A 15,152-nucleotide genomic window follows, 5' to 3' on the forward strand; every position below is an offset into this window, starting at 1 on the left:
CGTCCGTATTGCGACCGCGACTGCTCGACCGAAGCCGAGACCAAAGGCCGGATCTCTCGATCCGCTCGTTCGTTTCAGCTCATCTCTCGCTTCCACCGTTTGTTTCCTCACTGGATTCAAATCTCCGAACCTTGTCCGAGGAAAGCCTCATCTAGTTTCCTCGGCCCGAGAGAGTTTCATTCCGTCCGTCCGCATCGACCATCTGTCCGTGCGACTCGGTAGACGACCGCGTCCGGCGGTCACATCACCATCGGTGATTGTCTCCTGGATATGGCTACATCGGTAAGATATAAAATTAGAAAACCATTTTCTTAGTTTCTTCTAAAAATCAAAAAGCATCGTAGACAATTTTCGAAGCATGGATCATATATTTTGTTGGATGCTTTTTCATAGGACCTAGTAATTGATAATCATCTGTTTATATTTATTTTCTCTTTGTAGGGAGTAATGACCCACGAAAAGATCGAGTTATTTAGCATGCCCGTGTATTTTCCTCAATATAGTGAACTTAAAAGAGCGATTGAGCAAAATGGAAGCTTTACGATTGAGATGATGGAGAGTACAAGCCATCCATTGGAGGCTATGCAATTAACCAATGACTTCATCACTTCCATGTTTCGAGCCTTTCTCTCAACAATGATACAAAAACATTTTGGAGATGCTGTGGTCGATGAACTATTTAATCAACTTGCTAAGAAACTTTCAAAACACCCTATTGATTTTGAAAAGTGTAAGAAAAATATGGTCTATTATATCGTTCTTAAACGAAAATGAACATTGAGGTTGTCATATTCCTTGTTATGTTTCTTTTAAAACTAAATATATGTCTATTGTAATAGCATTTATCATACTAGCAATATAAGGAATCAATACAATAAAAACGCAATACGTTTCTTTCCAGTGCTTATACATCAGCATTTTGGTGAAATATGAAGCTGACACATCAGCTTATATGTTTACCAATAAAAACATTTCATTAATACAGCTCATATCTCTCAGCCAATAATAATTATTTTTTTTGTTCCAAATCAGTTTTTCCACATTTTTAGAAACTAACACATCATTTAAATTGTGTAACCAATTAAATTATATAAAATAATTGATATATCATGGTTTTTAGGTGTTTTTAGCCATGATATAAGTCTTATCTATAGAATCTTTTTGGTGTTTTTAGAGTCTTTTGAGTTTTTATAGGATTTAACATGGAGGAGAGCTTAATGGAGCTAAATAGGAGGATTTGGAGCATAATCAAGCATTGAGGCTGAGTTACAAAGTTGGAAGACGAAATTTAGAGAGTGCATCGATCGACACACTGATAGCATCAATCGATGCTAGGCCAAATACGAAATTGGAAGTTTTCCCACAAGTTTTGAAGATTTACAAAGTTGCCTCAAAGTCTTCCATATTTGCATCATTGGTCCCTGACCGTGTTTAGGAATATAAATAGGATATTTATGGTCATTGTTTAGACCTAAGCTTTATTTTTCCCTGCAACTTTTGAGAGCAAAACTCTGAGAGATTTTTAGAGAGCTTTTGGAGAGAAGAATCAAGACTCCTTTAGAGAAGATTCATAACTCCTTTATTTCTTCCTTTAATCTCTTAATGCAATTTATTCAGAAGATGTTTTGTGTTTCATTGATTATGTCTGAGTAGATCTGCTTGTTAGGTTTAGGGTTTCTCATTAGGGATTTCATGGATTGTTAGATCTGTTAATTTAGGATTCATTATCTTTCTTGTTCTTCATCATAGGTTGTTCTTAATGCTAGATTTTTTATTAGTCATCTGGATTTAGATCTTAGGATTATTAATTGATATGAGAATATAATTGATTTTCCTGATAAAACCTTTGGTGAGCAAAATTACTTTTTGCAAAGAGATTTGAATTAGTAATTTTGTGAACTTATCTAAATCTGATTTTATTGCTGGTTTTTAACTTGAATTTTGCAAAGAGATTTGGATTTTCGGGTTTTAAAACTTAGATAATATTTGCAGTGAGAACTGATTTATTTTATAATTGTGTTTAGAGTTCAAGAACGGTGCTTAATTATTGAATCCTGCTTGTTTAATTAATTGATCTGATTTTCCATGATTTCCTGAGAATTTTTCTAGGCCTAGCGTTTATTCCTATTGATTTACAACTCCTTTATTTTCTGTTTTTGCACTGTTATTTAAATTACAATTTTGGTTTAGCATAATTAAAAGATTATTAAATCTATTGTGTGAATCTAGAGTTCTTATGGATTCGATCTCTAAGTACTACAATTGATCTCTTAATTTGAGAGAGTAGCTCTAGGGTAAATTTGAGCATATCCAATTTTGGCGCCGTTGCCGGGGACTCTTTGATCTACCATTAGATTTGAGTTTTGATTTTGTCTAAATTTTTCTTTTTATTTTCTACTTACACGTTTTTGTTTTTCTTCTCTTTGGTGTTTCAGGTGTATGCCTAATAAGCCTGACACAAGGAGCAACAAGAATGGTCCAATACTGAAACTTTCAAACCAAGAGTTGGGAAAACTTGAGCGTGAGAACCGAAAAGCAGCCAAATCTTTGAAGATGGTTAACCCAATCATTCTGATGCGAGATTAGGATGGTGCTTTGAAGGATCAAGAGGGCCACTTGCGCAATGAGCAGGGCCAAAAGATTGATGCTGAGGGCAATGTGATTGCTGAAATTGCTGTTGTCGACGAACCAGCTGATGGTGTCGACGGTGTCGATCGACACCAACCAGGTGGCATCGATCGACACCCCCTTCCTGCAGACGGACGTGGAGCTGCCAAGCACGTCCAGAACCCAGTTTGAAGACAGGACCAAAAACGGGACTTGATCAGGGCCATTGCTGACTACAACCGGGCTGATCTTGTGCATGAGAACCGGTCTGCTATTGTTCCTCCACCATTCCAGAGGAATGGTTTTGAGCTGAAGCCTGCTTACTTTCAACTGGTTGGGAAGAGACCTTTCTCAAACCTGCCCCATGAGAAGCCTCTGGACCATATTGAGCACTTTGAGGATCTTGTGACCAGTATCAAGGCTAATGGAGTGACTGAGGACTTCATATTCTACAAGCTCTTCCCATACTCACTTGCAGGAGGGGCATCTCAGTGGTTGAAGCAGTTGCCAGCTGGATCTTTGACAAATTGGCATGATATCAACGTGGTTTTCCTCAACCATTTCTATGATGATGCAATGTCAGATGAGCTGAGAGTCAAGATCTCTTCATTCAAGCAAGGACATGATGAAGCTTTCAAGGCAGCTTGGGTGAGGTTCAAAGCTTATCAGAGGGACTGTCCACACCATAGTTTTTCAAGGGTACAATTGCTAAGTATTTTCTTCAGAGGGTGTGATTGGAAGTATCAGTTAGCTTTGGATGCTGCAAGTCATGGAAACTTCAAGACAAGATTTCCAGAAGATGCTGAAGTTTTGATTGAGAATTTGGCTTCTAGCAATAGCACTAAAAGAGCTGATGCTGAAAGAAAGAGACTGCATGGAGAGTTTGATTCAAACCAGCTAGCTTCTGTTAATGCCAAGCTTGATTCAGTGCACAATCTTCTTGTGGGAAAGAAGTCAGTCCAATTTGCTGCTGAAGTTGAGACATTTGAGCCAGAGCCAGAGAATACAGAGGAGAATGTCAACTATGTGTATGGAGCTGGGTATCAGGGACAAAGATTTGGTAATCAGCAAGGCAACAGACCTTACAATGGTGACCAGAAGCAGCAACAGAACAATGGCTACACAAGAACCTATGGGAACTCATCATATCAGTCTCCACCTCCTAAGAATTCTTCAGAGAGTAGAATGGAAGCCATGCTTGAGCAGCTTTTGCAAGGACATGAGCAATTGACAGTGACATTCAATGGGAAGATTGACAATGTCTACACTGAGCTGAATGGAAAGATTGAAGCATTGAACATTCATGTCAAGAAGTTGGAGAATCAAGTTATTCAGACTGTTGGGCCTGTTAAAAGACAAGAGGAACTTTTTTCTAGAAGAACTGAGAACCCCAACCATGCTTGTAATGCGATTTTGGTGAAGGAAGGAGACGAAGATAGGTTAGTGGAACCAGCATCGATCAACGCCAGCATAACGCATCGATCGATGCAGTCACCATCTACCGAGCCGAACTCAGTCCCGAACGAAAGCATCGATCGATGCACCATCAGCATCGATCGACACACCCCACAGACAGCTCTGGTTTCTCTTCAAGCTCCAAAAATCGATTTAGAGCAAGCTTACAAGCCTAAGGTTCCTTTTCCTAAGCCTAGGAGGTCCAAGCAAGAGATTGAAGAAGCTAGATGCAAAGCTATGATAGACAAGGTAATGATTGAGATGCCTTTGATTGATGCAGTCAAGTTTTCTCCTGGAATTAAGCGGTATGTCAAGAGAATGGTCACCAATGGTTTGAGTCCTGAGGAAGGAGCACTGCTTACAAAGGATGTCAGCTCAATTCTGTTGAAGCAGCCTCCACAGAGGAAGAAGGATAAAAAGCAGGAAGTTGTTGTTTCTAAGGAAGTCAGTGCAGTGTTTCAGAGTAGGACTGCAGAGAAGTTACCAGATCCTGGAAGTTTTGTGTTAGATTGCTCTATCTCCACAGGAAGGTTTCGTCACTCTCTTTGCGATCTTGGTTCTAGTATAAACTTGATGCCACATTTTGTTGCTGTAAGACTTGGGATGACAGATTTCAAGCCAACTAAGATCTCTCTTATCTTAGCTGATCGGTCCAGAAGGATTCCTGAAGGTGTCTTAGAAGATATTCCAATCAAGATTGGAGATTGCATGATTCCCACTGACTTTGTGGTAATATGACAAAGAGCCTAATGATCCTCTCATCTTAGGATGCTCTTTCTTGGCTACAGCTGGTGCCATCATTGATGTTAAGAAAGGACACATATCTTTGAATGTGGATGATTTGGTCATGAACTTTGAGATGGACAAGCTGAGAAGGGTTCCCACTATTGATGGTCAGACTTTTTCTGTGGAGGTTGTTTCTGATGACAATCTGATTATAGAGCTTCAAGAAGACATTACTGCTGGGTATGTCAAGGAGTTGGAAACTATTGAGAAAGTGAACAAGCAAGCTGCTAAGCTTGAAGATTGGAGTGGAAATTGGAAGTTTTCCCACAAGTTTTGAAGATTTACAAAGTTGCCTCAAAGTCTTCCATATTTGCATCATTGGTCCCTGGCCGTGTTTAGGAATATAAATAGGATTTTTATGGTCATTGTTTAGACCTAAGCTTTATTTTTCCCTGCAACTTTTGAGAGCAAAACCCTGAGAGATTTTTGGAGAGCTTTTAGAGAGAAGAATCAAGACTCCTTTAGAGAAGATTCATAACTCCTTTATTTCTTCCTTTAATCTCTTAATGCAATTTATTCATAAGATGTTTTGTGTTTCATTGATTATGTCTGAGTAGATCTGCTTGTTAGGTTTAGGGTTTCTCATTAGGGATTTCATGGATTGTTAGATCTGTTAATTTAGGATTCATTATCTTTCTTGTTCTTCACCATAGGTTGTTCTTAATGCTAGATCTTTGATTACTCATCTGGATTTAGATCTTAGGATTATTAATTGATATGAGAATATAATTGATTTTCCTGATAAAACCTTTGGTGAGCAAAATTACTTTTTGCAAAGAGATTTGAATTAGTAATTTTGTGAACTTATCTAAATCTGATTTTATTGCTGGTTTTTAACTTGAATTTTGCAAAGAGATTTAGATTTTCGGATTTTAAAACTTAGAAAATATTTGCAGTGAGAACTGATTTATTTTATAATTTTGTTTAGAGTTCAAGAACAGTGCTTAATTATTGAATCCTGCTTGTTTAATTAATTGATCTGATTTTCCATGGTTTCCTGAGAATTTCCCTAGGCCTAGCGTTTATTCCTATTGATTTACAACTTCTTTATTTTCTGTTTTTGCACTGTTATTTAAATTACAATTTTGGTTTAGCATAATTAAAAGATTATTAAATCTATTTTGTGAATCTAGAGTTCTTGTGGATTCGATCCCTAAGTACTACAATTGATCTCTTAATTTGAGAGAGTAGCTCTAGGGTAAATTTGAGCATATCAATAATAAACAACCTCAATAATTTTAAATAATAAATGTTTAAATTTATAGCCTAAATTTAAACTAAATTAATAAATCATTTACAACTTTCAAAAATATAATAATATCAAACAAGTATATTAATTATTGTATGTCTATCAATATCTTTCAAAAATAAAGGTTTAAAATTATAGCTTAAATTTAAAATAAATTAATAAATCATTTACAACTTTATAAAAATATACTAATGTTAACCAAGTATAATAATAAAAGCAATCAATTTATATTAGTAAATATAAATATAATACAAAGAAAATAATAATATAATACAAATAGAATCTATACTATTAAAGCAGAAGTACTCCCTAGAGTAAAAATGGACCATGACTTGGTTTTGGTAGGTTTTTCATTAAAAATGATTAGAGAATCACAAAATTTAATCTAATTAACCTATAGTTTCGATTTTAATAAATGACGAAAATGCCTTCGGTTGATCACTTTAAAAAAATGGGTCGGGACGCGGATCCTTAAAAAAACCGAGAATAGAAGGAAAATAACCAGCGGATCTGTTTGTACTCGAGAATAATATTTTTCGGATCCAGTCTATTATTTCATTCAAGAATAGTTAATTAAGATCCCAAACAAACCCATTCCTTATAGGCAAACACCCTGATTTCATAAATTTTAATACCAAAAAATTTGAATATTTACTTAATTACCGAAACATATCATAACAAATTTCCTTTTAAAATCTTATAAAACGAATATTCATGTTACCAGATTTTGTTTAATTCCTTGATTTCCGAGGTTACAATTATGAACTAATCTTTTACGATCAAATTTTCAAAGGAATATTCGTTTAAAAGGAAAAACGAATCAAGCAAGTAAATATATTTTGCGTATATTCCTGATGTCAAATCTTAACTTATAAGTGATAACCTAAATCAAAGAATTTCACTATAAATATATTGAGAACTTTCTATTGGATTATTATACTAAAATAATACATTTTTACTTCGTTACACCAAATGATGGCTCTACCCCTTTCTTACACTCCTTTGAAAGATCTAAAACCATACAAAAACGCTTGGCGTATTCAAGTCAAAATTCTCCACAGTTGGAAAATGAATACCGCTAAACTTGGTGAATCACTCGAACTAATTCTGGCTGATGAAACAGTATGTATTTTAAATATCAATTTATTATTCTTTTGCTAATAGATTAATATCAATTCATTCTAAGAGTATTTTTTTGTTTTATATAGGGTGACAAAATAGGTGCTTCTGTCAGAAAGGATCATATCAATAAGTTTGAATCTGAATTGAAGCCTGGATCTTGGAAAGTTATATCAACTTTTGGTTTGAATCTCTGTACAGCCTACTTGCGTCCTTCTCTTATAAAGTATAAGATCAGTACCAGATATGGTACCACAATTTTTCCTTCTGAAAATGTATCTGATGATCATTACTTATCATTCACATCGTTTGATAGTATACTTGCTGGAAATCTTGACAAAAATCTCCTGCTAGGTAATTTCATAATACATATATTTTGTTACTAATATAGAAGGATGATTTTATTAATAGTTGTATTATTTATATTTACAGACGTTATTGGTCAAGTAGTCAGTTCTGGAGGTTTAGAAGAAATCACAAGTCGTAACAACATTACCAGGAAGAAAATTGAGTTTGAGATAAGAGACACTGAGTAATATTATAAATCTAAATATACATTTTTAGATTTTCTTTGTTCATAACAAAAAATATATATATATATATTTTCATGTTTATACATTATACTATTTAAAATCTAAGAGATATAGATTTTCATGCTTATACGTTATACTATTTTAATATAATCTATGTTTGTTACAATTCTTATTTAGGGATAAACGATTATCATGTACTCTATGGGAAACCTATGCTGAAGCTTTAGATCGTGCTATCAATGATTCAAGTGATGGAATGGTTATGTGTTTCCTACGCTTTGTTAAACAAAATAGCTATAAAGGTAACAGTACGCATAATATTTATACATTTAATTTGTAGGGCACATAATATTTACCAAAAACTATTTTTATAAAACATTTAACTACTGTATCATATTTATATTTTATTTCAGAAAAACGATACATTGAGAATGTTTTTGATTCTTCTATCTTGATGATCAATCCTCAGTTACCAGAGATGGAGGCTTTTCATAACATGTAAATTCAAATAGCGTTAAAATTATTAATCAACAATATGTTTCATTATGATTTGCTATTCCTCTTTTTCATTTTAATCTTCCTGCGGATCAATTGGCTTTAACAATTACCAATTCTGGTGGAAAGAGAGTTTATAACCCGTCTCTCTCCAAGAGTGGTCTTGACTTTCCTTTGCAAATGATCGCTGACGTACTTGCTGAAACAGAGGTATTTTACATTTATTAATAGTCTAACAATATATTAACATAATCCGTTTTGGAAAATGTATGAGTTATAAGCTTAAGGATGTAATATTATTTTGATAGGTAGGAAAATGTAGAATCGCATGTACTATTTCAGCAATCGATACAGATTGGGGTTGGTTCTACATTAGCTGTCGAAAGTGTAATAAGAAGGTTGATAAAGAGGACCTGACAATTAAAGTGGAAGATGTCAAGAAACCAAGAAAACCAAGGTGGAGGTGTGAAACCTGTAACGAGTGGTCCACGTTGATTGAGCCTAAGTAAGTCTTCTAATTATTTGTCATATATTTTGAAATATGAATATTTGTTGGTTGATCTATTAGATGATTAATTCCTCTTTAGGTACAAATTACATGTCTACGTTTGGGGCAAGAGTGGTGAAACCAAAATTTTCATGTTTGATAGTTGGGCATCAAAAATTGTGGGTGTTTCCGCAGCTGAAATCCTAAATGGTTCATTTGAAGAGGTATATTTTTAAATTCCTTGGTTAGATTTTTAACAAAATATGGAATCATTCACAATATCGAATATGTAGATTACGGATCCTACTATGATCCCTGATCAGATTAAGGCTGTGTGTGGGAAGACCTTTCAATTTCTGATATGTATTGCTGGGGACAATCTTTCTGGTGCTAATGATAGTTACAAGGTTGCTAATGTCTGGGAATGCAATAAATTCATGGAAATTAGTAATGAAGCATCGGAAAATACTATTGATAGAATTAGTCTCACCTCTGAACAGGTTTGCCTTTATTTATTAGATATAGTTTCTATATATCTATATAGTACTATCAGAAACATCTAATGTATATACTCTTTTACGTGCAGGCATCACTGATGATTACTAATGGCACTGAGCCTTATGAAACTGATCATTCTTCCAGTTCAACTCCTTCGTCGAAGCGCAAAACAGAAGCCACAGACCCAAACATTGATCAATCATCTACAAGTAAGAAAAAATGTTCCGATCAGTCTACTGATATCACGGAAGATAAAGGAGATTATCCTACCAAGGATTTGAATGAAGTCATTAGCTGTGAAGATGTTGATCACGGAAAACCATAGTCCTACTCCACGTTTGGTTTCCAATTATTTTCACATTTTTCCTTTGAACAATAAAAAGCATTTTTATATGCTTAATTTAAAACTTTGTTGGTTATTTATTTGTTTCAGTTTTTAATATAATTTTGCTTTGGTTATTTATATGGTATTTTTATTGTTTATAATTTATTTGTTCTCAACTTAATTTTGTTTAAGAGATATTTGACTGTTTAGTTTTTTTCTTTACTTTTGAATATTGTACTAAATTATTTAATTTAGAAATCTTCAATATAGTAAAATAAGGATCTCTTTCAACAGAGACATTGATGATGAATAAGACTTGTAAGAATCATAGTTTCAATGGAGTATATGATGATGAAATCTACTTTGAAGTAGCATCAGTTTCATCATGTATCTATAAATGTAAAAGAAATTTATACTGATTCCTATTTTTATTACAGTACATGCGATTAGTAAAAACTGCTATTTAACTTAGACTGTCTAATTTAGTATAAGTACAATATAAATATGAATTAATCAATTATAATGTATAGTTTCGATCAAATTTAACCAATGCATGTATGGATTATACACCAAACAGAAAGTTTTTTGTTATTTTCAAAGTCTTTGCCTTGATTACTTCAATTTCGAACTGACAATAGATAAACCGACATAAATTTTGTAAGTAACTTCCAATCACTCTTCATATTCCTCTTTTCTAGATATATATATATATATATATATATATATATATATATATATATATCTTTTTTTTTGTGCAACTTCAAACTTCATCCACGATAGAACATTTACTATATATCTATTATCTAAAATATTCTAACCTCTCACCTTTCATCATCTTTCTTCGTTCTCCAAAATAATCAAGAACCAAACAAAAAAATGGTTGCATACATAGAGGATTTGAATCCATCAACAGATAGGTTGAGTGTTGCTGTTAAAGTACTGAGGCTCTGGATACCCGAAATCATCATAATGCAGCCTACCTACATATGTTTGATCTTGGTTGATGAGAAGGTAACAATCCATTTATATCCTTCTTCTTAATATTTAAATCTGAAATTAGTTTTTATATATTTTAGTGAACAAGAATTCAAGCTAAACTCCGAAGTCAGCTTTACTTTGATCAGTACATAGATTTGTTGGAAGAAGGACGATGGTTTCTTCTTTACAAGTTCCAGGTTATTGAAAATCAGAATATTTTCAGGAATTGTAACAATTCTTCTGAAATATTGATCACTAGCCAAACTCGCATCACTCCAATCCCTCCTAGATGTCCAGACAATTTTTTCCATCTAATAGATGCACTAACAGTTGAAAATGCAGCAGAAGATGAGAGAAATTGTTGTGTTGGTAAATTTCTTTAAATATACTGTTTAACTTACAGTTTTATAAAACATTATTTCCTTAGATTCATAGTTTTTTAATTTCTTTGCTCATTTCAATCAATTTCAGATTTGTGTGGAACGGTGGTAAGAGTAAATCAACCGCGTCAAATTGTTTTTCTAGAAAATGAAGTTGGATTCAATGGTCTAAAAGATGTTGTTCGCTTTACTGTAATTGACATCAAGTAAGTTAAAAGTTTATAATTTTTTTAAAGAAGTACTACCTCATTTGATTTATATTTGCCATTGAAAATAATACATAGAAGAAACCACTGAAGTTGTCCTAAGTTAATTTGTTTATTGTAAAGTAACGAACAGATTCAATGTATTGCCGTCGGTGATACATGTTCTGAATTTCGTGAAAAATGGGAACAATATGTTGCGAGTCCTTCCTATGCCAGTAAACCAGTATTGTGTCTGCTTATGTTTTGGAGAATCTCTGTCTTTGGAGGTATTATTAAGCAATATATTAGCATTTTTTTTAGATAAGAATAGATCATATATTAGATTTGTCACTTACTTTTTTTTTTTAAAGGTAACCGATGTCTAATGTCTCAAATAAGATGTTCTAAACTTTTACTTGGTAACGAAGCAAGAGCATTCACTACAGATCCTGCACTGTAAGTTCATCTATAACATCTATACTATGACAGATTATTAATATGGAATCATTACTATAAGCTGTTTTAACTATTGTGTTCCTTTATCTTTCGCAGTCTTTGTTTTCATGAATCATCAGACGATGAAGATTATAACGGCTCAGAAGAAGATGAGAGTGATTCTAATGATTCGGTGTAACCTTAAGATTGATCAAGTTTACTATTAATTTCGTTAAAAACTTTCATTTTATTTTTATTTGAATAAGTTCAGCTCTTTGTTGTTTAGATTTTGGACCTATATGTGCGGATATTATGCCAATTACCCTTTTCGAATCTTAAATTTATGTTCAAATATATCTTTTTACCAAATTATGCATAATACCTTCAATTTCAAAGATTATTTTGTCAGAGTATAATTCATAATTGACATATGCATGCCATTAAAAATTTGAACATAATTTACGGTACATCTAAGACCAATGCATGCCATTTATTAAACAGTATGATTTTGATTCCCATTGTTTACCTTTTTTGTTTTCTCTAACTGTAATGATTATGTAACGTTTATATTTCCAATAAGGGTATACGAATATTGACGAAAGATATCAAAGAATATAAGCGGTTATTATATATTTTGCATTATAATTATTTATTCTTAATTAAGAAATCGTCGTAATTGTCAATATATTATTGTAACGATTCGTAAACAACGTGTATTGACTATAAAAGGAACCAATATTTGTCATTTTAGAAGGTACCTTCTATTATCTTTATCGATTCTTGACAAAAAAAAACACCAATCACACAAAATGGCTATTTATGATAGAGTTAAGGATCTTCTCACATGGACATCAAGCCAGAAGATTCAAGTTAAGGTCTTGAGAAAATGGAGGAAGGAGTCTGAGGAAGGTTCCACAATTCATCTAATCCTTTGTGATGTCTTCGTAAGTATCTATACATTATCTTCGTAAATTTATGACTGTTTGGGAAAATATAAAAATTTGTTTTTTCATTAATTGTTACATTTTTTGAATATAGGGTGAAAAAATTGAAACAACAATTTCTCCGGATCTGTTCCAAATTTTCAACAATCAAATTGCTGAAAATGATTGGAAGATTGTTTCCAATTTCTCTGTGTGTTACCATGAGAGACGTCTGAAGCACACTCATAATGATTCATAAGATCATTTTCTCCAATGACACCATCGTGGAAAATTCAGAAGTTGTTTCCAACAATCACTTCTTTGAACTCCAAACTATTGACAGAGTGTTTGATGGATTTCATTCTGTCACACAACGTCCACTAGGTAAGTTTCCAATATTTTAACAAGTTATCTGTACTTAACTATATTTTGATGGATCCATAATATTAATCTAAGAACTATATTCCCGTTTTCTACCATGGTCAGTTATATGTAGCAATGTCAAGAGTTAAATCAAAGTCTGGATTGAAGATGTTGATAACAGATAGTGAGGGAAAACCTCAAACAAAGACAACCAATGTTGTTTTTAAAGAAGTTTTCCAAAATCTTCACTAGGAAATGGAATGGTACTTAATCCCTAAATTCTTGGTATATTATAATTTCGTTTGATTAATATATATGCTACTAACTCTATATTTATTCTAATTTGGTCTACAGGGAAAATACAAGACACGGTTGAATGGGTTAATGAAGGAATATGGTATTTTCATGACTATATGAGTCATTTCTACTGTTACTATTATTATTATTTTATTATTATTATTGTTTACTTTGGATATTAAACATTCATAAAACGCAAATTATTATTATTGATTAGAATCTTAGAACACAAACCAACAAAACTATAGTCCAATATTGCTTTGTGCATAATCGATTACGAACCTACAATCCGATATTGTCGAATATATACCCTCTTACATAGCTACTATTCAATATACTCTTTGTCTGTCTGATTTTGTAAGCAGCTATATTATGCAAAGTATGAGATTATATAAAGCGACTGAATTAGTTTATTACCGATTACGTTTTTATTTTAACTTCGAAAATAAGATAGATAATCTAACTTAGACAAGAAAAAGGTTAAAAAATATTTAACCCTGTGCTGTAGCACGGGTTATCCCCTAGTATAAATTAAGAATAACCACGAATAACACAAAACCAAACTAAAGTAAAACTAAGTATGTGTATATTGACTTACATGGAATTATTATCAAACAAAACATAACAAAACAATTAGATTCTTAAAAAGGAACAAAAAGAAGGAAATAAATAACTTCTCTAAGAACCAAAAAAACTATATAAAATTATGTGATTAAATTTGTATAAACTACAAAATAATACACCATAAAATCAAGCTACACTAATATATCTCCTACAACAAGTAAATAAAATAAAGTTTGAGATTAGTGTTGATAGTGATTTTATATATAAGAACACCAACTAATGATAAATTGAACAATATATAAGTTCCAAAAGTGAAGGTTTTATATTATAGTTTAAAATCAGTGACTTAAAAATTACTTGACAATTAACCTAATCGGTCTGCTAATAATATGAGAAATTGTTAGTAATATAGAAACCATTTTCAAAAATACCATTTTTTGGTCAGTTTCATTTTTGTCCTTTTTTGCATTAGTACAATGTGTTAAACTGATTTGTATATTTTTTTTTGTTTTAGGTTTGGATTCTCTGTTTTACCTTAGGATATAGTTTTAAAGGGTAGGGTTAATATTTGGAGTTTAGAGTTTAGAATTTAGTCATTTTGTATATTGAAAGAATGTATTATTAAAAATAGACAACAAGAGTTATATTTGCAAAAGGGTAATGAAAAAATGGTATTTTGTAAATGTCCCTAATAATATTAAATAATACACAAAGCGAGACTAAAGTAAAAATATGTCTATGTACTTTTACAAATAATAACATTTATAATACTGTATAACAATTATGTTGTTAAATTTATATAAAATACAAAAACAAACACTACAAATTCAAATTACACTAATATATCTCTCACCAAAGGTAAAGAAAAGAAAAAAAGAACATACATTAGGGTTAGTTAGGCTATTTATATAATTAAGTCTACTCGATTTAAAAGTAAACATTTATAAATCATACTAAATTTAAGATTTCTTTATTTTTTATTTTATTAGTGTATTTTTATATTTTACTATTGGATAAACCATAGTTTTACAATTAATCCAATTCCAAAAAAAAAAATTAATAATTCAATATATCTTAAAGTAATTACAAAAAGTATTCCGTGGCGTAACGCGGGTTTAACCTAGTCTTATATAATAAAAGAAAGTTTTTCTCAACTTCTTCTAAAAGCATGACACCTGGTTTATTATATAGCTGACACATGTTATCACATCATTGTTACAACCTTTATTTTTACGTTTTACATACTTATATTAGGCTTAAACAAATTAATCAAAATACAGGCCCAGTAAACTATATTGTCAGCCCCTAAAACCAAACGGCAAAAAAGGATGTCGATCCCACCTGTTCTCATCTTCTCACTTCTTTACCATCGTTCCAGTAGCCTTTGTATTTTTGTATTATTTTATTTAATCATCAATTCTTAAAAATCTCATCTTCTGCAAAACGTAAAAGTCTTTGTAATTATCTATTCTG

General features: G+C 32.1%; 3 protein-coding genes, 1 non-coding gene and 1 pseudogene across 4 annotated transcripts; 4 read left to right on the forward strand and 1 right to left on the reverse strand.

Annotated features, from left to right (window-relative positions):
* The first annotated feature begins 270 nt into the window (after positions 1-270).
* LOC104732961 (putative S-adenosylmethionine-dependent methyltransferase At5g38780 pseudogene) lies at positions 271-774 on the forward strand (annotated as a pseudogene).
* Positions 775-3,192: 2,418 nt separating this feature from the next.
* LOC147933091 (small nucleolar RNA R71) lies at positions 3,193-3,299 on the reverse strand. Its single transcript, XR_015576907.1, has one exon. It is a non-coding gene; the product is annotated as a small nucleolar RNA R71 (small nucleolar RNA).
* Positions 3,300-7,072: 3,773 nt separating this feature from the next.
* Positions 7,073-8,251, forward strand: LOC104788932 (uncharacterized). The gene is made up of 5 exons (XM_019245211.2): positions 7,073-7,219; positions 7,306-7,570; positions 7,649-7,748; positions 7,927-8,051; positions 8,163-8,251. The coding sequence occupies exons 1-5, from the start codon at positions 7,073-7,075 to the stop codon at positions 8,249-8,251; spliced, it is 726 nt and encodes a 241-aa protein (XP_019100756.2).
* Positions 8,252-8,330: 79 nt separating this feature from the next.
* LOC147933092 (uncharacterized) lies at positions 8,331-9,631 on the forward strand. Its single transcript, XM_087477290.1, has 5 exons — positions 8,331-8,454; positions 8,553-8,749; positions 8,832-8,955; positions 9,025-9,231; positions 9,318-9,631. The coding sequence occupies exons 1-5, from the start codon at positions 8,425-8,427 to the stop codon at positions 9,552-9,554; spliced, it is 795 nt and encodes a 264-aa protein (XP_087333416.1). The 5' UTR covers positions 8,331-8,424; the 3' UTR covers positions 9,555-9,631.
* A 799-nt stretch (positions 9,632-10,430) lies between these two features.
* Positions 10,431-11,888, forward strand: LOC147933093 (uncharacterized). The gene is made up of 6 exons (XM_087477291.1): positions 10,431-10,498; positions 10,639-10,901; positions 11,004-11,118; positions 11,242-11,384; positions 11,469-11,553; positions 11,650-11,888. Exons 1-6 carry the CDS (start codon positions 10,431-10,433, stop codon positions 11,729-11,731), a joined length of 756 nt encoding a protein of 251 aa, XP_087333417.1. The 3' UTR covers positions 11,732-11,888.
* The last annotated feature ends 3,264 nt before the right edge of the window (positions 11,889-15,152 follow it).

This window comes from Camelina sativa, chromosome 12 (assembly GCF_030686135.1).
Source record: "Camelina sativa cultivar CO46 ecotype springtype chromosome 12, ASM3068613v1".
Classification (NCBI taxonomy): domain Eukaryota; kingdom Viridiplantae; phylum Streptophyta; class Magnoliopsida; order Brassicales; family Brassicaceae; genus Camelina; species Camelina sativa.

Coding starts and splice junctions, on each gene's coding strand:
- LOC147933092 (XM_087477290.1), top strand. CDS start 8,425: ATGATCGCTGACGTACTTGCTGAAACAGAG. Junction 8,750..8,831: donor TCCACGTTGATTGAGCCTAA/GTAAGTCTTCTA, acceptor ATTCCTCTTTAG/GTACAAATTACATGTCTACG. Junction 8,956..9,024: donor TAAATGGTTCATTTGAAGAG/GTATATTTTTAA, acceptor TCGAATATGTAG/ATTACGGATCCTACTATGAT.
- LOC104788932 (XM_019245211.2), top strand. CDS start 7,073: ATGGCTCTACCCCTTTCTTACACTCCTTTGAAAGATCTAAAACCATAC. Junction 7,571..7,648: donor TGACAAAAATCTCCTGCTAG/GTAATTTCATAA, acceptor TTATATTTACAG/ACGTTATTGGTCAAGTAGTC. Junction 7,749..7,926: donor TTTGAGATAAGAGACACTGA/GTAATATTATAA, acceptor ATTCTTATTTAG/GGATAAACGATTATCATGTA.
- LOC147933093 (XM_087477291.1), top strand. CDS start 10,431: ATGGTTGCATACATAGAGGATTTGAATCCATCAACAGATAGGTTGAGT. Junction 10,499..10,638: donor GTTGCTGTTAAAGTACTGAG/GCTCTGGATACC, acceptor TTAGTGAACAAG/AATTCAAGCTAAACTCCGAA. Junction 11,385..11,468: donor GAGAATCTCTGTCTTTGGAG/GTATTATTAAGC, acceptor TTTTTTTTAAAG/GTAACCGATGTCTAATGTCT.